Source organism: Rattus rattus, chromosome 4 (assembly GCF_011064425.1).
Source record: "Rattus rattus isolate New Zealand chromosome 4, Rrattus_CSIRO_v1, whole genome shotgun sequence".
Classification (NCBI taxonomy): Eukaryota; Metazoa; Chordata; class Mammalia; order Rodentia; family Muridae; genus Rattus; species Rattus rattus.
In genome coordinates this window covers 88770757-88794815 of record NC_046157.1, presented here as the reverse complement: position 1 = coordinate 88794815, position 24059 = coordinate 88770757, and the positions used below count along the sequence as shown (strand labels likewise).

General features: G+C 41.1%; 1 protein-coding gene and 1 pseudogene across 1 annotated transcript in view; one reads left to right on the top strand and one right to left on the bottom strand.

The window, feature by feature from the left end:
* Adgre1 (adhesion G protein-coupled receptor E1) overlaps positions 1–15713 on the bottom strand; it is a 116175-nt gene extending 100462 nt beyond the window's left edge. The window contains exons 1-6 of the mRNA XM_032899702.1: positions 15637–15713; positions 14870–14904; positions 9742–9855; positions 8591–8737; positions 7476–7631; positions 7279–7398 (exon numbers count right to left, since the gene is read on the bottom strand). Coding sequence (XP_032755593.1) covers positions 7279–7398; positions 7476–7631; positions 8591–8737; positions 9742–9855; positions 14870–14904; positions 15637–15713 — 649 coding nt within the window. The remainder of the gene's footprint in view (positions 1–7278; positions 7399–7475; positions 7632–8590; positions 8738–9741; positions 9856–14869; positions 14905–15636) is intronic.
* A 231-nt stretch (positions 15714–15944) lies between these two features.
* On the top strand, positions 15945–23631 carry LOC116898421 (annotated as a pseudogene).
* The last annotated feature ends 428 nt before the right edge of the window (positions 23632–24059 follow it).

Below are 24059 nucleotides of genomic sequence, written 5' to 3'. Positions count from 1 at the left end.
CTCTACTCAATGAAAACTTGGTCAAGAAAGAAATAAAGAAAGAAATTACAGACTTTTTAGAACGGAATGAAAATGAAGGCATGACATATCCAAATTTATGGGACACAATGAAAGCAGTGCTAAGAGGAAAACTCAGAGCTATGAATGCCTCCAAAAAACAAAAACCTGGAGAGAGCATACACCAGCATCTTGACAGCACACATAAAAGCTCTAGAAAAAAGAAGCAAATACACCTAAGAGGAGTAGAAGGCAGGAAATAAACTCAGGGCTGAAATGAACCAAGCAGAAACAAAGAGAACTATACATAGAATCAATAAAACCAGGGGTTGGTTCTTTGAGAAAATCAACAAGATAGGTAAACCCTTGGGCAGACTAATTAACAAAATCAGAAATGAAAAGGGAGGCATAACAACAGAATCTGAGAAAATTCAAAAATCATCAGATCCTACTACAAAAACTTATACTCAAAAAAAACTGGAAAATCTTGATAAAAAGGACAATTTTCTAGACAGAGACCAGTACCAATTTAAATCACAATCAGATAAACCATCTAAACAGTCCCATAACTCCTAAAGAAATATAAGGAGTTATTAGAAGTCTTCCAACAAAAAAAAGCCCAAGACCAGATGGGTTTAGTGTAGAATTCTGTCAGACCTTCATAGAAGGCCTCATACCAATACTATCCAAACTAGTTCACAAAATACAAACAGAAGAAGCACTACCCAATTCCTTCTCTGAAACTAAAATTACCTAAACCACACAAAGACCCAAGAAAGAAAGAGAACTTCAGACCAATTTTCCTTATGAATATCGACACAAAAATACTCAAAAAAAAAAATCTCACAAACTGAATCTAAGAACACATCAAAACAATCATCCATCATGATCAAGTAGATTTCATCACAGGGATACAGGGATGATTCAATATGCTGAAATCCATCAATGTACACCACTATATGAATGAACTAAAAGAAAAGAACCACATGATCATTTCCTTAGATGCTGAGAAAGCATTTGACAGAATTCAACACTCCTTAATGATAAAAGCCCTGGAAAGATCAAGTATTCAAGGCCCATACCTAAACATAATAAAAGCAATATACAGGGGTTGGGGATTTAGCTCAGCAGTAGAGCGCTTGCCTAGCAAATGCAAGGCCCTGGGTTCGGTCCCCAGCTCCGAAAAAAAAAAAAAAAGCAATATACAGAAAATCAGTAGACAACATTAAACTAAATGGAGAGAAACTTGAAGCAATCCCACTAAAATCAGGGACTAGACAAGGCTGTCCATTCTCTCCCTACTTATTCAGTATAGTACTCGAAGTCCTAGTCAGAGCAATCAGGCAACAAAAGGAGATGAAAGGGACACAAATTGGAAGGGAAGAAGACAAAATATCATTATTTGCAAATGATATGATCCCAAAAGTTCCAACAGAGAACACTTAAACCTGGTAAACAACTTCAGCAAAGTAACTGGACATAAAATTATATATAAAACAAAACAGTAGCCTTCCTCTACTCAAAGGATAAACAGAAAAAAAATTAAGAAAATGACACCATTCACAATAGTCACAAATAACAAAAAATACCTCAATGTGATTCTAATCAAGCAAGGGAAAGATCTGTATGCCAAAAATTTCAAGTCCCTGAAGAAAGTAATCGAAGAATATTTCAAAAGATGGAAAGACCTCCCATACTCAGAGATTGCTAGGATTAATATAGTAGAAATGGCCATTTTACCAAAAGCAATCTACAGACTGAATGCAATGCCCATCAAAATTCTGATTCAATTCCTCATAGAGTTAGAAGAGCAATTTGCAAATTCAATTGGAATAACAAAAACCACAGGATACAAAAAACTATCCTCAACAATAAAAGAACTTCTGGGGGAATCACCATTCCTAACCTCAAGCAGTATTACAGAGCAATAGTCATAAAAACTGTATGGTATTGGTACAGAGACAGATCAATGGAATAGAATTGAAGACCCAGAAATCAACCCACACACCTCTGGTCACTTGATCTTTGACAAAGGAGCTAAAACCATCCAACGGAAAAAAGATAGCATTTTCAACAAATGCTGCTGGTTCGACTGGAGTTCATCATGTAGAAGAATGCAAAACAATCCACTCTTTTTGGCCTGTACAAAGCTTAAGTCTAAGTGGATCAAGGACTTCCACATCAAACCAGATACACTCAAAATATTTGAAGAAAAAGTAGGGATGAGCTTCAAATACATGGGCACTGGGGGAAATTTCCTGAACAAAACACCAATCTCTTATGCTCTAAGATCAAGAATCGAAAAATGGGACCTCATAAAACTGCAAAGCTTCTGTAAGGCAAAGGACACTGTCATTAGGACAAAACGGCAAACAACAGATGGGGAAAAGATCTTCACCAATCCTACATTCAACAGAGGGCTAATATCCAATATATACAAAGAAGTCAAGAAGTTAGACTCCAGAGAGCCAAATAACCCTATTAAAAATGGGGTACAGAGCTTAAAAAAAGAATTCTCCACTGAGGAATATCAAATGGCTTAGAAGTACCTAAAGAAATGTTCAACATCCTTATTCATCAGGGAAATGCAAATCAAAACAACCCTGAGATTCCACCTCACACCAGTCAGAATGGCTAAGATCAAAAACTCAGATGACAGCAGATGCTGGCAAGGATGTGGAGAAAGAGGAACACTCCTCCATTGTTGGTGGGATTCAGAGGGTACAACCACTCTGAAAATCAGTCTAGAGGTTTCTCAGAAAATTGGACATTGCACTACCTGAGGACCCAGCTATACCTCTCTTGGGCATATACCCAGAAGATGCCCCTACATATAACAAAGACACATGTTCCACTACGATCATATCAGGCTTATATTTTTTTCCTCTTTGCAACCTTTCTTTTTTTTCTTTTTTTATTGGATATATTTCTTTATTTATATTTCAAATGTTATTCCCTTTCCCGGTTTCCTGTCCATAAGGCCCCTATCCTCTCCCCCATAAGGGTGTTCCCCCCCTTCCCACCCTTAACAACTCCCCCAACATCCCCCTGTACCCAACCTTGGCAGGACCAAGGGCTTCCCCTTCCACAGATGCCCGAAAAAGTCTATTCTCTGACACATATGCAGTTGGATCCCTGGGTCAGTCCATGTACAGTCTTTGGGTAGTGGTTTAGCCCCTGGAAACTCTGGTTTCGCTGGCATTGTTGTTTTTATGGGGTTGCAAGCCCCTTCAGCTCTTTCAATCCTTCCACTAATTCCCTCAAAGGGGATCCTGTTCTCAGTTCAGTGGTTTGCTGCTAGCATTCACCTCTGTATTTGACATGCTCTGGATGTTTCTCTCCAGGTCTATATCCAGTCGCTTACACCATGTACTTTTTAGCTTCAACAATCATATGTAGTTTTGGTGGCTGTATATATATGGGTCACATGTGGTGCAGGCTCTGAATGGCTATTCCTTCAGTCTCTGGTCTAAACTTTGCCTCCATATCCTCTCCCATGGATACTTTGGTTCCCCCTTTTAAGAAGGAGTGGAAGCAGCCGCATTTTGGTCATCCTCCTTGAGTTCCCTGTGGTCTGTGGATCGTATCTTGGGTAATTCGAGCCTTTGGGCTAATATCCACTTATCAGTGAGTGTATACCATGTGTGTTTTTCTGTGATTGGTTTACCTCACTCAGAATGACATTTTCTAGTTCCATCCATTTGCCTATGAATTTCGTGAAGTCACTGTTTTTGATTGCTGAGTAGTACTCCATTGTGGAGATGTACCACATTTTCTGTATCCATTACTCTGTTGAAGAGCATCTGGGCTCTTTCCATCTTCTGGCTATTATAAATATGGCTGCTATGAACATAGTGGAGCATGTGTCTTTGTTATATGTTGGGGCATATATGCCCAGGAGAGATATAGCTGGGTCCTCAGGTACTGCAATGTCCAATTTTCTGAGGAGTCTCCAGACTGATTTCCAGAGTGGTTGTACCATTCTTCAATCCCACCAACAATGGAGGAGTGTTCCTCTTTCTCCACATCCTCACCAGCATCTGCTGTCACCTGAGTTTTTGATCTTAGCCATTCTCACTGCTGTGAGGTGGATTCTCAGGGTTGTTTTGATTTGCATTTCCCTGATGACTAAAGATGTTGAACATTTCTCTAGGTGTTTCTCAGCCATTCGATATTCCTCAGCTGAGAATTTTTTTAGCTCTGTACCCCATTTTTAATAGACTTATTTGACTCTCTAGAGTCTAACTTCTTGAGTTCTTTGTATATTTTGGATATTAGCCCTCTGTCAGATGTAAGATTGGTAAAGATCTTTTCCCCATCAATTGTTTGCCATTCTGTCCTAATGACAGTGTCCTTTGCCTTACAGAAGCTTTGCAGTTTTATGAAGTCCCATTTGTTGATTCTTCATCTTAGAGCATAAGACATTGGTCTTTTGTTCAGTAAGTTTTCCCCAGTGTCCATGTGTTCAAGACTCTTCTCCACTTTTTTTCTAATAATTTGAGTGTATCTGGTTTGATGTGGAAGTCCTTGATCCACTTAGATGTCAGCTTTGTACAGGGCAATAAGGATGGGTCGATTTGCATTCTTCTACATGCTGACCTCCAGTTGAGCCAGCAACATTTGTTGAAAATGCTATCTTTTTCCCATTGGAGGGTTTTAGCCTCTTTGTCAAAGATCAAGTAACCAGAGGTGTGTGGGTTGATTTCTGGGTCTTCAATTCTGTTCCACTTACCTATCTGCCTGTCTCTGTACCAATACCATACAGATTTTATCACTATTGCTCTACAATACAGCTTGAGGTCAGGGATGGTGATTCCCCCAGAAGTTCTTTTATTGTTGAGGATAGTTTTTGGTATCCTAGGTTTTTTGTTATTCCAAATGAATAGACAGAATTGAGTAGGAATTTTGATGAGCATTGCATTGAATCTGTAGATTGCTTTTGGCAAAATGACCATTTTTACTATATTAATCCTGCCAATCCATGAACATGGGAGATCTTTCCATCTTCTGAGATCTTCTTCAATTTCTTTCTTTAGAGATTTGAAGTTCTTCTCATACAGATCTTTCACTTGCTTGGTTAAAATCACACCGAGGTATTTTATATTATTTGGGACTATTATAAAGGCTGTCATTTCCCTAATTTCTTTCTCAGCCCATTTATCCTTTGAGTAGAGGAAAGCTACTGATTTGTTTGAATTAATTTTATACCCAGACACTTTGCTGAAGGTGTTTATCAGGTTCAGTAGTTCTCTGGTGGAACTTTTGGGATCACTTAAGTAAACTATCATCTCATCTGCAAGTAGTAATATTTTGACTTCTTCCTTTCCATTTAGTATCCCTTTGACCTCCTTTCATTGTCTGATTGCTCTGGCTAGGACTTCGAGTACTATATTGAATAAGTAGGGAGAGAGTGGGCAGCCTTGTCTAGTCCCTGATTTTAGTGGGATTGCTTCAAGTTTCTCTCCATTTAGTTTGATGTTAGCTACTGATTTGCCATATATTGCTTTTATTATGTTTAGGTATGAGCCTTGAATACCTGATCTTTCCAGACTTTTATCACAAAGGTTGTTGAATTTTGTCAAATGCTTTCTCAGTGTCTAATGAAATGATCATGTGGTTTTTATCTTTGAGTTTGTTTATATAGTGGATTACGTTGATGGATTTCCGTATGTTAAACCATCCCTGCATCCCTGGAATGAAGCCTACTTGGTCATGATGGATGATTGTTTTGATGTCTTCTTGGATTCAGTTTGCAAGAATTTTATTGAGTATTTTTCTGTCAGTATTCATAAGGGAAATTAGTCTGAAGTTCTCTTTCTTTGTTGGGTCTTTTTGTGGTTTAGGTATAAAAGTAATTGTGGCTTCACAGAAGGAATTTGGTAGTGCTCCATCTGTTGAATAGGGAAAGAACCCAGATGCCCTTCAACAGAAGAATGGATACCGAAAATGTAGTACATCTACTCAGCTATCAAAAACAATGACTTCATGAAATTCATAGGAAAATGGATGGAATTAGAAAATATCATCCTGAGTGAGGTAACCCAGTCACAAAAAAGAACACATATGGTATGCCCTCACTGATAAGTGGATATTAGCCCAAAAGCTCAAATTACCCAAGATACAATCCACAGACCACATGAAGCTCAAGAAGAAGGACAAAGTCGGGATGCTTCAGCCCTTCTTAAAAGGGGGAACAAAAATATTCATAGGAGGGGATATAGAGACAAAGTTTGGAACAAATACTGAAAGAATGGCCATTCAGAGCCTGCCCCACCTGAGGATCCACCCCATATACATACAGCCAAAAAAACTAGACAATTTTGATGAAGCCAAGAAGTACATTCTGACAGGAGCCTGATATAACCAATCTCCTTAGAGGCTCAGCCAGAGTGTGAAAAATGCAGAGGTGAAAGCTAGCAGCAAACCATTGAACTGAGAATGGGGACCCTGTAGTAGGAATTAGAGAAAGGATTGAAGGAACTGAAGGGGCTTGCAACCCCTTAAGAACAATAATACCAACCAACCAACCAGAGCTCCCAGGGACTAAACCACTACCCAAAATCTAAACATGGACAGACCCCTGGCTCCAGCTGCATATATAGCAGAGAATGGCCTTGTTGGGAACCCATGGGATGAGAAGCCCTTTGTCCTGCCAAGGCTGGACCCCCTAATGCAGTAGAATGTCGGGTGGGTTGGGAAGGGGGGATGGTTTGATAGGGGGAACACCCTTATAGTAGGGGAGGGGAATGGGATAGGGGGCTTATGGATAGGAAACCAGGAAAGGAAATAATATTTGAAATGTAAATAAAAATATCCAATAAAAAAAGAGTTGGGGGAAAGATTGAGGGACCTGAAAAGATCATGAAGAACCAACAGAGTCAATTAACCTGGACACTTGTGGGCTCCCCAGGAGTGAACCACCAACCAAAGATGGCCTGGTCTCAGCCTCACATTCGCACATGTAGCAGACGTGCAGCTTAGTCTACCTTTGGGTCCCCTAACATCTTTTAGCAGGGGTTGTCTTTCTTGCCTAACACTGGATCACCTTTCCCTCGCTTGACTGCCTTGTTGGGCTTCAACGGGAGAGGATGTACCCAGTCCCGCAGTGTAACTTGATATGCCAGGTGATACATAAGTTGGGCCTCTGCCTTCTCAGAGGAGAAGATGGTACAATGAAGGGAAGAGCTGTGTAAGGGAAGTACTGGGAGGAGAGGGGAGCTGATTTTGGGATATAAATTAATTTAATTGAAAAAAATGAAAAATTAACCAGGTGTTACAAACCTTCACAAGTGGAGCCATTCGAGACAAAGCCTGGTTGGCAGGTGCAGCTGTAGCTCCCCACAAAGTTAGAACAGTTGGAATTCTTAGGGCAGATCCCAATTGTCAGACACTCGTCAACATCTGCAGGGCAGCAAAAAGAGAGTTAGTGAACTATGTCTGTGTGCTGACCACCAAAGACTCATGGCAGAAAGCCTTACCTGTGCAGAGAAAATGACCTGGACTTCCCAGGATCCAACTTTCACCAGCGGAAGAAGAGAAGCCACTAAGACAACTGCACCTGGCTCGTCCTGGGATATTGGTGCAGACTGAGTTAGAACCACAAGGCGAGTCACTTTTAAGACATTCATTAACATCTGAGCAAAGAGAAAGGTTAGAGTGACAAGTTGCTCTTGTTCTGGAACTAGTAGTTGAAATAAGATCCTGTGAGCTCATTATTTGGTAACTTTGGTGGGGTCTGGGGTCCCTCTGTTTAAACCTAAGCAGTCTTATAATTCTGTTCAAAGTTCATAAAATTGGGTTGCAAAACACCATACCTTTTCCTCTTGAGATACAGTCTTAAAGAACAGATATCTGTGAACTTTTGCAGGGAGCAGGAATCAGAAAAAGAAGTGGATAAAGAAAAGGAGAGTAGGGTGTGTGGAAATAATTATCCCTATGTATAGATGGTTAGATGAATAGATGATTAGAAAAAGAAAGAAGAAAGAAGAGCATGAGGCAAGGAGGGAGGGAGTGTAGATGGCTTTCCTATATATGGACATGTATGGATGAATTGATAGGCATAATGGCTGGGCATGCAAATACACAGATGTGTGGATGGATAGATAGGCAAATGCATGGATGGGTGTATAGATGAAGTTGGGGGAGAGGAAGTGAGGGAAGGAAAAAAGGAAAGCTTTGCACATATCTAGATGTACCAAAGGATAGCTAAAACAATAATGAGGAGTGAATGGGAAGGGAAGGACGTTGGAACATTTGGTAAGAATGGGAGGTAGTAACAACCTAGCCAGTGTGCACTGACTTTCTACCAAACACTACAGGCTTTTTTAGAATGTGAACACTTGTGTAGCGATTTCTTCTAAACTGAAGCATTCCCTTCTGAGGAAAGAGGAAACTCCTAAGACTAAGGAAGTCAAAACACCTTCCACACCAGATTCACAAGGCCCCTTCCCTTGGTTATATGAGCAATACACAAATGAACTGCCTGAGTGTGATATAGGGATAATTTCTTCAGCCTGTGGCCAGTACCCTATCTGTGTGGTGAGAGTAGATGTTTATTCATGTCTCCCCAAGAAGTCATGCAACATAAACTCACCTTGACATTCCACTCCCGGGCCCTGAAAGTTGGTTTGTCCATTGCTGGGCAGAAAACCTTGTTTACAGGTACAGTAATAACTCTCCGTGGTGTCAGTGCAGGTGGCATAAGCTGGACAAGTGGTAGTGTCTTGACATTCATTCACACCTAGGTAGTATGGAAAAAAGCATATGGATCTGTATAAAGCACTAGAGCAGGGTTTTCAAGGAGTTACAAAAAGGAATGGAGGAGCCATACCCTAGAGTTTCCTGCCTCTGGGAGAGATCTTATTCATGTCTTGCCTATGTGAGAAACAAAAATAAATAGATGGAGTAACTGGTCTTTATAAGAACAGCCTAGAAACAAGCATGTTTGCCCCTCTCCAGAGTAGGTGTCTTAAACACAAACCAAAGAGCTTCCACAGACTGGACCTAGGTCTTTCCACACATATGTGCAATTTGGGCTTCCTGTGGGTCCTGAAAAACTGGAGCAGGGGACTATTCCAAAAGCTATTGCCTGTACATGGGATATGTTCTTCTAGCTGGGCTACCTTTTCTTGCCTCAGTGAGAGAGGATGCCTTTAGCCTCACAGAGACTTGTGCCAGGGTTGGGGAAAACCTGTGGGATCCCCTCCTGCTCAGAGGAGAAGGGAGGATGTTAACGGTGATGGGGGAAGAATTGTGGGAGGAAGTGACTGAGAGGGTGGCAGTGAGCAGGATGTAAAGTAAAAATCAATCAATCAATAAGAAAGAGACATATCATCTTTTCGTCCATGGCTGTGCTCAGGGGAGGAGCAGATGCTCCAGCCTCCCTGACCCACATGAAGAGACAGCTTGATTTCCAGGAGGTCTGTCATAACCAGGTTCACAGGTAAAACAATCCCCACCCCAATATCTGGCATAACTGGGACACCCACAAAGCCCAACAGAGGCAGAAACTATTCATCCTGCTGAAGACACATCTTGCTTCTGGCCTTCAACTCTGCCCTGGACATAAGCAAGTTTCAGGCCCCCTCACAGACCCAGAGCTGGCTTGACTTGAGGAAATCCATTATAACAAGGCTTACAGGAGAGACAGGATCCAGTCAAAGACAGCAAGGCTGGGTTAACACCAGAGATAGCCAGATTGTTAGAGACAAGCTCAAGAACATAAGGAATAGAAACCTATGTCACTTGGCACCATAATGAACCAGTCCTCGGCCTGCACCCTGAGCTTGTCCTGTGTAAAATCTCTATGTACCCGGATCTCACGGGTAGAGAGCTGGATTCTCAGAAGGGCAGACAATCCTGAAAGCACAAGTGAGACAAGCACTACTGTTCACATTCCAGGGGGAACCCCCTGGAGCACTCTGGACACAGGAACTGAGTAGCAGTCTGAGACAGGATCCTTCCGGTTTTGGCTTGCACCCAGAGCTGAACCTGTGACACAGCTCTTTATACCCAGATCCTGCTAGTAGAAAGCTGGTCTCCAGGAGTGCTGACACCCAGGCTTACAGGAAGGTCAAACCACTGTCAGAGACGTCAAGACCAGCTAACACCAGAGACAAGCAGATGTCAAGAATCAAGGGCAAGAACCTAAGCAACAGAAACCAAGGCCACTTAACATCATCAGAACCCAGTTCCCACACCACAGCAAGCCTGGGATAGCCCAAAACATCAAAAAAGCAAGATTTTGATTTAAAAAATACAACTCATGATGATTTTAGAGGACTTTAAGAAGGACATAAATAACTCCCTTAAAAAATATTGGACACAAAAAAAAATACAGGACAGCACAGGTTTTTTTTAAAGTCCCTTAAAGAATTACAGGAAAACACATGCGCGCGCGCGCGCACACACACACACACACACACACACAAACCAGGTGAAAGAATTGACAAAACCATCCAGAATCTAAAATTGGAAATAGAAATAATAAAAATAAAATCACAAAGGGAAACAAACCTGGAGATTAAAAACCTAGGAAATAGATCAAGAGTCACAGACACAAGTATTACCAAGAGAATACAAGAGATAAAAGAGAGAATCTCAGGACAGAAGATACCATAGAAAACATTAACGCAATAGTCAAAGATAATGTAAAACGTAAAAAGCTCCTAGCCCAAAACATCCAGGAAATCCAGGACAAAATGGGAAGATCAAACCTAAGGATAATAGGCATAGAAGAGAACTAACATTCCCAATTTAAAGGGCCGATAAATATCTTCAACAAAATTATAGAAGAAAACTTTCCTAACCTAAAGAAAAGGATGCCCATAAACATATAAGAAGCCTACAGAACTCCAAATAGATTGGACCAGAAAAGAAATTCCTCCCATCACATAATAGTCAAAACACCAAATACACAAAATAAAGAAAGAATATTAAAAGCAGTAAGGGGCAAAGGTCAAGTGACATATAAAGGCAGATCTATCAGAATTACACCAGACTTCTCACCAGAGAATATGAAAGCCAGAAGATTCTGGACAGATGTCATACAGACCCTAAAGAACACAAATGCCAGCCCAGGCTACTATATCCCGCAAAACTCTCAATTAACATAGATGAAGAAACCAAGATATTCCATGACAAAACCAAATTTACACAATATCTTTCCACAAATCCAGCCCTAAAAAGGATAACAGATGAAAAACGCCAACAAAAGGAGGGAAATTGCACCCTGAAAAAAGCAAGAAAGTAATGTAATTTTAACTAAAGCAAAACAAAAAATTACAGAAATCAAAAATCACTGTTCCTTAATATCTCTCAATATCAATGTACTCAGTTCCCCAGTAAAAAGACAAAGATTAACAGACTGAATAGGTAAAGAGGACCTGGCATTTTGGTGCATATAGAAAACACACCTCAGTGACAAGATAGACGCTATGTCAGAGTAAACGGCTAGAAAACAATTTTCCAAACAGATGGTCCCAAGAAACAAGCTGGAGTAGCCATTCTAACATCAAATAAAATTGACTTTCCTCCAAAAGTTATCAGAAAAAAAAAACGATAAGGAAGGACACTTCATATTCATCAAAGGAAATTGAAGATGAACTCTCAATTCTGAATATCTATGCTCCAAATGTAAGAGCGCCTACATTCATAAAAGAAACCTTACTAAACATCAAAGCCTACATTGCACTTCACACAATAATAATAGTGGGAGATTTCAACACCCCATTCTCAGCAATGGACAGATCAAGGAATCAGAAACTGAACAGGGATACAGAGAAACTAACAGAAGTGATGAACCAAATGGATTTAACAGATATCTATAGAACATTTTCTCCTAAAACAAAAGAATATACCTTCTTCTCAGCACCTCATGGTACTTTCTCCAAAACTTCCCATATATAATCGGTCACAAAACAGGCCTCAACAGATAAAAAAGACTGAAATAATCCCATGCATCCTATCAGATCACCAGGGACAAAGGGTGGTCTTCAATAACAACAAAAATGACAGAAAGCCTACATATACATGGAAGCTGAACAACGCTCTACTCAATGATAACTAGGTAAAGGAAGAAATAAAGAAAGAAGTTAAAGACTTTTTAGAATGTAATGAAAATGAAGGTACAACATACCGAAACTTATGGGACACAATGAAAGCAGTGCTAAGAGGAAAACTCATAGCTCTGAGTGTGTCCACAAAGAAACTGGAGCAAACATACACTAGCAGCTTGACAGCACACTGAAAAGCAGTAGAACAAGAAAAAAAAAGCAAATATACCCAAGAGGAGTAGAAGGCAGGAAATAATCAAACTCAGGGCTGAAATCAACCAAGAAGAAACAAAGAGAACTATACAAAGAATCAATAAAACCAAGAGCTGGTTCTATGAGAAAATCAACAAGATAGAAAAACCCTTAGCCAGAATAAGCAGAGGGCACAGAGAGAGTAGCCAAATTAACAAAATAGGAAATGAAAATGGAGACATAACAACAGAAACTGGGAAAATTCAAAAAATCATCAGATCCTACTACAAAAGCCTGTACTCAAAAAAACTGGATATTCTGGACGAAATGGACAATTTCCTAGACAGATACCAGGTACCAAAGTTAAATCAGGATCAGCTAAACCATCTAAACAACCCCATAACTCCTAAAGAAAGAGAAGCAGTCATTAAAAGTCTCCCAACCAAAGAAAGCCCAGGACCAGATGGAGTTTAGTGAACAATTCGATCAGACCTTCATTGAAGACTTCACACCAATACTGTCTAAACTACTCCACAAAATAGAAACAAAAGGAACACTACCCAATTCCTTCTATGAAGCCACAATTATGCTTATACCTAAGCCACACAAAGACCCAACAAAGAAAGAGAACTTCAGACGAATTTCCCTCAAGAATACCAATGCAAAAATACTCAATAAAATTCTTGCAAACTGAATCCAAGAACATTTCAAAATGATCATCCATCATGATCAAGTAGGCTTCATCCCAGGGATGCAGGGATGGTTCAATATACAGAAATCCATCAATGTAATCCACTATATAAACAAACTCAAAGATAAGAACCACATGATCATCTTAGATGCTGACAAAGCATTTGACAAGATTCAACACCCCGTCATGTTAACAATCTTAGAAAGACCAGGAATTCAAGATCCTTACCTAAGCATAGTAAAAACAATATACACCAAACCAGAAGTCAACATCAAAATAAATGGAGAGAAACTTGAAGCAATCCTACTAAAATCGGGGACTAAACAAGGCTACCCACTCTCTCCTTACTTATTCAGTATAGTTCTTGAAGTCCTAGCCTGAGCAATCTGACAACAAAAGGTCAAAGGGATACAAATTGAAAAGGATATATATATATTAGACAGAAGCTGAAAGGAACCCAAATGCCCTTCAACAGAGGAATGGATACAGAAAATGTGGTACATCTACACAATGGAATACTACTCTGCTATCAAAAACAATGACTTCATGAAATTCATAAGCAAATGGATGGAACTAGAAAATATCATCCTGAGTGAGGTAATCCAATCACAAAACACACACACACACACACACACACACACACACAAACAAACACACACAAAGCTATGCACTCACCAATAAGTGACTATTAGCCCTAAAACTCAAATTACCTAAGATACAATCCACAGACCACCTGAAGCTCAAGAAGAGGGACGACCAAAGTGCTGATGCTTCAGACCTTCTTAAAAGGGAGAATATTCATAGGAGGGGATATGGAGACAAAGTTTGGGGCAGAGACTGAAGGAATGGCCATTCAGAGCCTGCCCCACCTGGGGATGCAGCCTATAAACATATAGCCACCAAACACAGACAATATTGCTGATGCCAAGAAGTGCATGCTGGCAGAAGCCTGATATAACTATCTCCTAGGAGGCTCTGTCAGAGCATGACAAATACTGAGGCGAATGCTCACAGCCAACTATTGAACTGAGAACAGGATCCCCATTGAAGGAGCTAGAAAAAGGATTGAAGGAGCTGAAGGGGCTTGCAACCCCATAAGAACAACAATGCCAACCAACCAGAGATCCCAAGGACTAAACCACTACCCAAAGAGTACACAGCCCCATGACTCCAGCAGCATATGTAGCAGACAATGGCCTTGTTGGGCACCAATGGGAGGAGAAGCCCTTGGTCCTGCCAAGGCTCAAGCCCCCAGGGAATGGGAATGTCAGGGCAGGGAAACCGGAAGGAATTGGTGGTTGGGTGGGGGAGCACGCTTTTAGAAGGGGGAGGTGGAGGGCATAGGGGATTTGAGGACAGGAAACCGGGAAAGGGATTAACATTTAAAATGTAAATAAAAAGTACCCAACAAAAAGAACTGTTCAACATACTTAGTCAACAGGGAAATGCAAAGCAAAATGACCCTGAGATTCCACCTTACATGCATCAGATAGCAAACAGCACATGCTGATGAGGATGTCTGAAGCAAGAGAGCATTCTTCCTTTGCCAGTGAGAGCGCAAACTTGTACAATCACTCTGGAAATCAACTTGGCAGATTCTTAGAAAATTGGGAATTGTTCTACCCCAAGACCCAGCTATGTCACTCCTGGGCTTGTACCCAAAGGATGCTTCATCCCACCACAAAGACACTTGCTCAACTATGTTCATAGATGCCTTATTCATAACCCCTTAATCTAGAAATAACCTAGATGTCCTTCAACTGAAGAATGGATTTTAAAAAATATGGTACATTTGCAAAATGGAGTATTACTCAGCTGTTAAAAACAATCACATCATGAAATTTATAAGTAGATAAATGGAACTAGAAAAGTTCATCCTGAGATAATCTAGACCCAAAAGGATATACGTGATGTGTACTCACTTATAAATGGATACTATCCACAAAATGTAAAATGTCCATGCTACAGTCCCTAGAAGCAAAGAGCTCAATAACAAGGAGAGCTCAAGGGGGCACATGAATCTCACTGAGAAGGAGAAATAGAATGGATATCTTGTGAGAGTGGGGAATGGATGGGAGTGGGATGCATATGGGCACAGGAGTGATCAGGTGGAGAAGGATGGAAGGAGAGTGTATTGAAAGAGACAACCGGAATGGGGCGGGGGGGATCATCTCTGGGACAAGCTAGAAATCAAGGGTAATGGAACTCTCAGAAAAGTGACCCTAGCTGACTCCTTGCACCGGGGCTATGGAGCCTGAATCAGCTATCTCCTGTAACCACTGGATGAACTGAGACACCAACTCAGACACAAAACCTTTGACCTACAATTTGTCCTGCCTACAAGATGACACAGAAATTGAGGGAGCAGCCAATGAATGACTGGTTCATCTTGAGAAGCATGCCATGAGAGGGAGCCCCTCTGGCACCATTGATGATATTCTATTATACTTGCAGAGAAGAGCCCAGCAAAATTGTCATCAAAGAAGCTTTACCTATCAACTGATAGGAACACATGCAGAGACCCATGGAAGCAAATCAGAACTTGGGAAATCCTGTGGAAGAGAGGAATGAAGGATTGATTGTAGGAGCCAAAGGGGTCCCAGACACCACAAAAAAAGATAAGCCATAGTTTCTGAAGAAGTAAGAATTTCCAGTTCAGTAAACAAAACCTAGTGAAGTGTGCACCAGGAATTTTAAGCATACCTTTCTAAAATAAAAATGTTGTGGTTGCAAGATATCTCAGTGGTTAAGAGCATTGGCTGCTCCTCCAGAAGACCCATGTTCAACTTTCTGCACCCATATGGCAGCTGACAACTGTTTGTAGCTCCAGTTCCAGCAGATCCAACACCCTCACACAGATATAGATACAGGCAAAACACCAGTGCACATGAAATTATAGATATAGATATAGATATAGATATAGATAGATATATATACATATACATATATATATATTAAATAATAGCATCGGTATTTCTACCCTCCCCCCCAAAAAAAACTGTGCTAACAAAATGATCTGTGACCTGACCTCAAAGGCTGTGTCAGAAAACAGGAAGTGCAATGAGGAAATCAACCCAGGATGGAGGAAGAACTGCAACACAGAAGATAAAGCCAGCTCAGGAGATGGGAGTCTGCAAAGCCAACCAGTGAGCAAAGCTGAAGTTCCTCAACATGAGGTGAGGGGAAGCTGTAAATAGAGAGACACGTTGAAAAGAGGAGGCAACTGAAGTTCACGATTCATATTTTTAAACCATGGTGAAAACCATCAACAGCCACCACCAAGCAGGAAAGCAAACACATGATGGAAGACGGCATTAGAGAACTCTCTGCCTTTAAATGCCACCAAAAAAAATGTATCACTGCTGCCCAAAGATGACAAGCCAACTTTAAGAGCCCAAGAGTGGAATGTGAAGATGAGTTTATGTTCAATGGCTTCAACATAAACAAGAGACAAGAATAAACATTTACTTTCATCCCAGATAGAGAACTGGCCATCGTCCAAAAATATTATCCCTGCCCCACACCTAGGCAGCTCAATTGTTTATTGATCATCTAACCGTGAGAAGAGGCCTTGTGAATCTGACATGGAAGCTGTTTTAACTTCCTGTCTGAAGTGGATGCTTCGCTTATTTTCAACACTTTGACCAGTGAGCTGTTGCACGGCCCACCCTTCTGGCCAAGGCTGAGAACACCAATCTACAGACGTCGACATAAATTGGCAATAGGACCATTTATCAAAACAGCACCAGTAGGTTCCTACCTATGTTCTTCAGGCATTATCTTTTGACTCCATTTACATATTCAGGCATGGATTCCCTGCTGTGGGTTAGGCCTCACAACCAATTAGAAAATGGTTTGTTTTAGAAGGAACACCCATTCAGAGCCTGCCCCACACGTGGCCCGTACATATCCAGCCACCCAATTAGACAAGATGGATGAAGCAAAGAAGTGCAGGCCGACAGGAGCCAGATGTAGATCTCTCCTGAGAGACACAGCCAGAATACAGCAAATACAGAGGCGAATGCCAGCAGCAAACCACTGAACTGAGAATAGGACCCCCGTTGAAGGATTCAGAGAAAGAACTGGAAGAGCTTGAAGGGGCTCGAGACCCCATATGTACAACAATCCCAACCAACCAGAGCTTCCAGGGACTAAGCCACTACCTAAAGACTATACATGGACTGACCCTGGACTCTGACCTCATAGGTAGCAATGAATATCCTAGTAAGATCACCAATGGAAGGGGAAGCCCTGGGTCCTGCTAAGACTGAACCCCAGTGAACTAGACTGTTGGGGGAGGGCGGCAATGGGGAAGGGTGGGGAGGAACATAAGGAAGGGGGGGGAGGGGATGTTTGCCCGAAACCGGAAAGGGAATAACACTCAAATGTATATAAGAAATACTCAAGTTAATAAAAAAAAAAAAAAAAAAAGTGGTTTGTTCTACCCACAGCCATCATACAACGAAACCACCAGGGAGAGGGATGTGCTGCATAGAGCTGGGCCCAGAACATAACAGCAGGAGGTTTTCTCTGGTGAATGAATTTAAAGAGGCTCTGCAAAGGGTGTGAAGAATTAAATAATTAAACTTCATAGTATGTCAGGTGGAGAGCAAAGATCAAGTTTTAAAAAATAAAGAGAAATGGAGAGGAGAACATTGGAAGGCAGGAGAAGGCATTAAACTTTTTAGAAGGAACCCCACACAGGCTTTCTTCACTCTGCAGCATTTAGCAAAATCATAAAACAAATGAGCAAAAGAGTTATGGATATTGGACCAGTTAGAGGAGTCAGTGGTAAAAGGCGCTTGCTGGCCGATCCTGATTACTTAAATTTAATCCCTAAAAGCAATATGGTAGAAGGCTAGAACAAACTCTCTCCGCTCTGTCCTCTGAGCTTCACATGTGTACGTGCAAATAAAGATGGATGATAGATAGATAGATAGATAGATAGATAGATAGATAGATAGATAGATAGATAGATAGATAATATGGTAATATATTTCTTTTTCAAATGAATTAGAGAAATTTGTAAGGACCCTGAAGCAGAATCATTCCTGATCGTACAGGTAGCAAGAAGGCCAATGCAAACTTGAGACCAGAATGAGTAAGTAGAGGGGAGGAAGAAGGGGAAAGGAGATCATACGGGACCTCTAGGGCATAGCATGATTCTTATTTCTTTTATATACAAATGAGTGTGGTGATTCATCTTCACTGTCAGATTGATTGAATTGAGAATCACCTAAGTACATTATATCTCTGAATTAGTATGTGATATACTTCCAGGGATAAATACCTCTGGGAAGATACACTCAAACTAATAGAAGAAAAAGTGGGGAAGCATCTCGAACACTTGGGCACTGGAGAAAATTTCCTGAACAAAACACCAATGGCTTATGCTCTAAGATCAAGAATCGACAAATGGGATCTCATAAAACTGCAAAGCTTCTGTAAGGCAAAGGACACTGTGGTTAGGACAAAACGACAACCAACAGATTGGGAAAAGATCTTTACCAATCCTACAACAGATAGAGGGCTTATATCCAAAATACACAAAGAACTCAAGAAGTTAGACCACAAGGAGACAAATAACCCTATTAAAAAGTGGGGTTCGGAGCTAAACAAAGAATTCACAGCTGAGGAATGCCGAATGGCTGCGAAACACCTAAAGAAATGTTCAACATCTTTGGTCATAAAGGAAATGCAAATCAAAACAACCCTGAGATTCCACCTCACACCAGTCAGAATGGCTAAGATCAAAAACTCAGGTGACAGCAAATGCTGGCGAGGATGTGGAGAAAGAGGAACACTCCTCCATTGTTGGTGGGATTGCAGACTGGTACAACCATTCTGAAATCAGTCTGGAGGTTCCTCAGAAAATTGGACATTCCACTACCTGAGGACCCAGCTATACCTCTCTTGGGCATATACCCAAAAGATGCCCCAACATATAACAAAGATACGTGCTCCACTATGTTCATAGCAGCCTTATTTATAATAGATGCCCTTCAACAGAGGAATGGATACAGAATGTTTGGTACATCTACACAATGGAATATTACTCAGCTATCAAAAACAATGCCTTTATGAAATTCATAGGCAAATGGATGGAACTAGAAAATATCATCCTGAGTGAGGTAAACCAATCACAGAAAAACACACATGGTATGCACTCACTGATAAGTGGCTATTAGCTCAAATGCTTGAATTACCCTAGATGCACAGAACACATGAAACTCAAGAAGAATGACCAAAATGCGAATGCTTCACTCCTTCCTTAAAGGGGGAACAAGAATACCCTTGACAGGGAATAGGGAGGCAAAGTTTAGAACAGAGGCAGAAGGAACACCCATTCAGAGCCTACCCCACATGTGGCCCATATATATACAGCCACCAAACTAGATAAGGTGGATGAAGCAAAGAAGTGCAGGCTGACAGGAACCAGATTTAGATCTCCCCTGAGAGACACAGCCAGAATACAGCAAATACATAGGCGAATGCCAGCAGCAAACCACTGAACTGAGAATGGGACCCCAGTTGAAGGAATCAGAGAAAGGACTGAAAGAGCTTGAAGGGGCTTGAGACCCCATATGAACAACAATGCCAACCAACCAGAGCTTCCAGGGACTAAGCTACTACCCAAAGACTATACATGGACTGACCCTGGGCTCCAACTGCATACGTAGCAATGAATATCCTATTAAGAGCACCAGTGGAAGGGGAAGCCCTTTGTCCTGCCAAGATTGAACCCCCAGTGAAAGGGATTGTTGGGGGGAATGGGCGGAGGATGGGGAGGGGAACACCCATATAGAAGGGAAGAGGGAGAGGTTGGGGGATGTTGGCCTGGAAACCAGGAAAGGTAATAACAATTGAAATGTAAATAAGAAATACTCGATTTAATAAAGATGGAGAAAAAAGAGGGAAAAAAATACCTCTGGGAAGAAGGCCAGTACACCATTGGCTAGAGACCTAGGCAGAGCAAAGGGACAGAGAATCATCACCCATATCATTCTGCTTCCTTATCACAGACACAATGTGACCAGCTACACCACACCTGTCCCTGCATTAATGGACTATATACCTTAAAACCATGAGCTCAAATCAGACCTTGCTCTCTTGTGTTGCTTCTTGCTGGGTATGTGGTCCCAGCAATGGGAGAAGAGCTACTGAGGTGAGCTAGTAGTGCTCACGATGGCATGGAGCCATGGCAGGGGGTTTGGTAGCATAAGCATGATGACAATTTTACCAACCCTTCTGAAACTTTAGACTGGTGAATTTCAGATGTTCAGGAGAAAGATGGATGGGCAGTGGAGCAATTGCCCTATGCCCATGAGTGACAAGTTCAGTATAATCCAGGCAGAAAGAGGAAGAACATGGGATTCTGGTTTGGCTTTGAGAGAAGGGCTGACGTGATGGATACAATGTATGCAGATATTGGCTTGACCCAACTCCATGTGCTATTTGTCTACTTCAGCTCTATGACATAAAATGAAATCATAGAGGTCACACTGCCAGCGCTGACCTCTCGAGTCTGAATTGCCTTTGACTTTCCAGGGTCTGTTGGGCTTCTGTATGAATTTTAAGACTTGTCTTATTTCTGTGAAGAACAGTTTTGGCATTTTGTTGAAGATTATGTGGTGGCTGTGTGGATTTTTGTAAGCAAGATGGTTGCTCTCAGTGTTCACTCTTCGTACCCATGAGCACAAGAGAGCCTTCCATCCACAGAAATGGCCTCAATATTGTCCTTCAGTTTTAAAACTGTCAGTAGAATCTGTTCCCTTGTTGGTAATGTTTATTTCCAGGTGGGGTGGGATTTTGTTGCATGTGTGTGCAAGTGTGTGTGTGTGTCTATGTGTGTGCATGTGTTTGTGTGTGCATGCATGCAAATTTGCATATATATGTTTGTGCATATGTGTGTGTGTATGATATGGGTGTACGTATGTGTAAGTTTGTGAATATGTGTGTGCATATGTGTATGTATGTATGTATATGTGCTCATATTTTTCTGTGTATCTATGTATGTGGCTATGTATGTGCATATGTGTCTGTGCACACATACATGTTCTGTTTTATTTGGTTTGGTTTGGAGCTATTGTGAACAGGGTTTATTTCTGATTTCTTTCTTGGTGTCTATGTCATTTGTATAGGAATATTACTGATACTTTCAGTTGGAAAAAGAGAGATCAGTGGAAGTGGGGGCACAAGACAAGAGAGTGGGAGTGAATGTGATGAAAATACATTGTATATGTGTAAGAAAATGTCATAGAAAAACCCATTATAATCTATGTGCTAATAAAAAGCATTAGAAAACAACAATAATGCAAACATCAAATGGGAGAATGGGAACCCCTGAAAAGTGCCCTACACCTCAGAAACAGACTATTACTGCTCTTATTTTTATCTCTTCTATTCTTGTCACACTGCTTCTGACACCCAACTTTTTGGTCCTGCAGTCTACCCATACACAGTGCCTGGGATCACATCTCTCCCCAGGTTCCTCTTTCTCTGCAATGGCCTCTTTACACACTTCTAGGAACATCTCTCTTAATCTCTCAAACTTCAAGTCCTTCCTACATGGCTGGGCACCTGCTGACTGCCCCAGGTCACAGCCTGCCCAGTCCTAAGAGTCAACGTCTTGGCAGGCCCAGGACCTTTGTACATGAAGTCTTGCTACTAGACTGGCCTCCTGTCCCTATTGTTTAATCTGGTCAGTTTGAATACCCAGCCCCATCTTCAAGAGATCCTCTCAGGCTGGAGAGATGGCTCAGCAGGTAAGAGCACTGACTGCTCTTCCAGAGGTCCTGAGTTCAATTCCCAGCAACTACATGGTGGCTCACAACCATCTGTCATGGGATCTGATGCCCTCTTCTGGTGTGTCTGAGAATAGTAACAATGTAATCATATACATGAAATAAATAAATAAATCTTTAAAGGAGAAAGAGAGGGATCCTCTCTATAAAGTCCTACAAGAAACAAGTGATGCTTCTTTCTAAAAAGAACATAATTCTCAGAAGATAAATGAGAGGATACAATGGCACACTCCTGTCACTCCAGCAATTGTGAGATGAACATAGGAGCATTCAAAAAATAAATTTGAAAACTTGACTACATGGTGAGTTCATGGGCAGATTGGGTACAGGGGACTCTGACTGTGTTTAGTGGGTTACTTTTAAAAAGACAGAGAGCACATGAATTTGGAAGGGTGCGTTAGGGGATCTTAGGACCTGAAAGAGAAGTAGAGATGGAAATGATTACATTTCATTGTATGAATGTGAGAAAGTACTTAAGAATTTTTAAAATTAAAACACAGATAAATAAATGTCTCAAAGGTAAATGTGCTTACCCCAAACCATATTACCCAAATTCAGTCCCAGGGGCTGCTGAAGGATCCTTCATTGAACTTCCCTGGCCTCTGCCCCTCATGGTCTCCATCTCAAGGATCAGCATCTACCTGGACTGCACATCAGCCTGTGCGGCTGTCTACCAGCTCTGCCAATCCACAAGCTCAGAAATAAATCTCGGAAAGTAAACGCTTAGTCATTGAGAAAATGGGGAATTGTGGAATGAAATAGATACAGGAGAAGAAACAAAATCTGTTAACCCAGAAGATGTTGCCAGACTGATAATCAGTAAAATGAAAGAAACAGCATATTCTGTCTTGGGCTCAGAGGGGAAATGTTGCTGTCACATTTGATTTTGCAGAAAAGCAAAAATCTGTTCTGGGAGAAGCAGCTGGAGCCACTGGATGTAATGTGTGCGGGCTTTTCTTGCTTATGGGACAGGACAAGACTGCCCTACCGGGAAGAGCAATGTTTTGGTGTTTAAGCATGGAGGAAAATCCTTATTGCTCAGTGTTATGGAAGTTAACAGTGGGATGTATCAGGTTCTTTCAACAAACACCAGTGATGACATAGGGAGTGCACATTTCACACAGACCGTATCCCAGTACCTGCTTCATATTTCCAGAGGTTGTTCAAGCACGATTTAAGGGGAAATGCCCAAGCCATGATGAGATTGATGAGCAGTGCTAAAGCAGCCAAGTTCTCTTTGTCACCCTTGGGAAGTGCCAATTGTTTCACAGATGCACTATGTGAAGGTCAGGAGTTTGATTTCAATGTATCCAGAGCAAGATTTGTGCTTCTTTGTTCTTTGCTTTTTAACAAATGCATAGAAGCAAGTCTAAGAACTCTTACTTCAAAGTGGATTTCCAGCCCATGATATTAACAAGGTTGTGCTCTGTGGTGGATCTTCAAGAATCCCAAGGCTGCAGCAGCTGACTGAAGATCTCTTCTCACCTGGTGCAGCCATAGAAGCTGGGATTCTTGTTGGGAAAGAGAGAAGTTCAGGGGATGACTCTCTGTCATGATAGTGTGAGTTAAGGGGGCAATGAATCAGGTGCCAATAGCTTTACAGTACTATTTCCATCGAGGGCTCCTCTGCCATGCCAAGGACAGCATACACTACAAGCCACTGGCAGTATATCTTCTGTTTGCCTTGAACTCTATGAGTCTAAGAGGAAGAACTCTTCTAAAGAGGAGACCAAGTTTGCACAGGTTGTGCTCCAGAATTCTGATAAAAAAAGAAAATGGATTGTGTGATATAGTGGCTGTTCTTACTATGAAAACAGATGTATCTTTGCAGATGGTGTGCACAGACCAAGATACTGGGAAATGGGAAGCCATCACTGTTGAGATTACGTCCTAACCTTTAGACAAACCAAGAAATTTTTTAGAATTATACTATCAACATTATTTTGTTTTATGTATAAGTGTTGTTTAGAGTAAAATTTTCATTTTTTAATGAATGTTGTAAGCTATGCTTCCATTAAAATACAATTGATTAGTTAAAAAACTTCAGTCCCAGGACCCACATAGTGGAGACAGAGAATTCGTCTCGTCTCTGATTTTCACACATGTACCACATGTATGTACATGCACACACAAACACACACACACACACACACAAAAGTAAATAAAATTCTAATAAATGCTTTAAGTTTTTATAAACCTAAAGTTTGCCGTAATAAAACTAATAGCTACTTGATCTAATCCAAGTCTTTGGAGACAAAGAAAAAACTGTACAAATCAAGGGGTGTGAAAGGCTGTGGAATTTTCCAACTCTTCCCTGTGCCT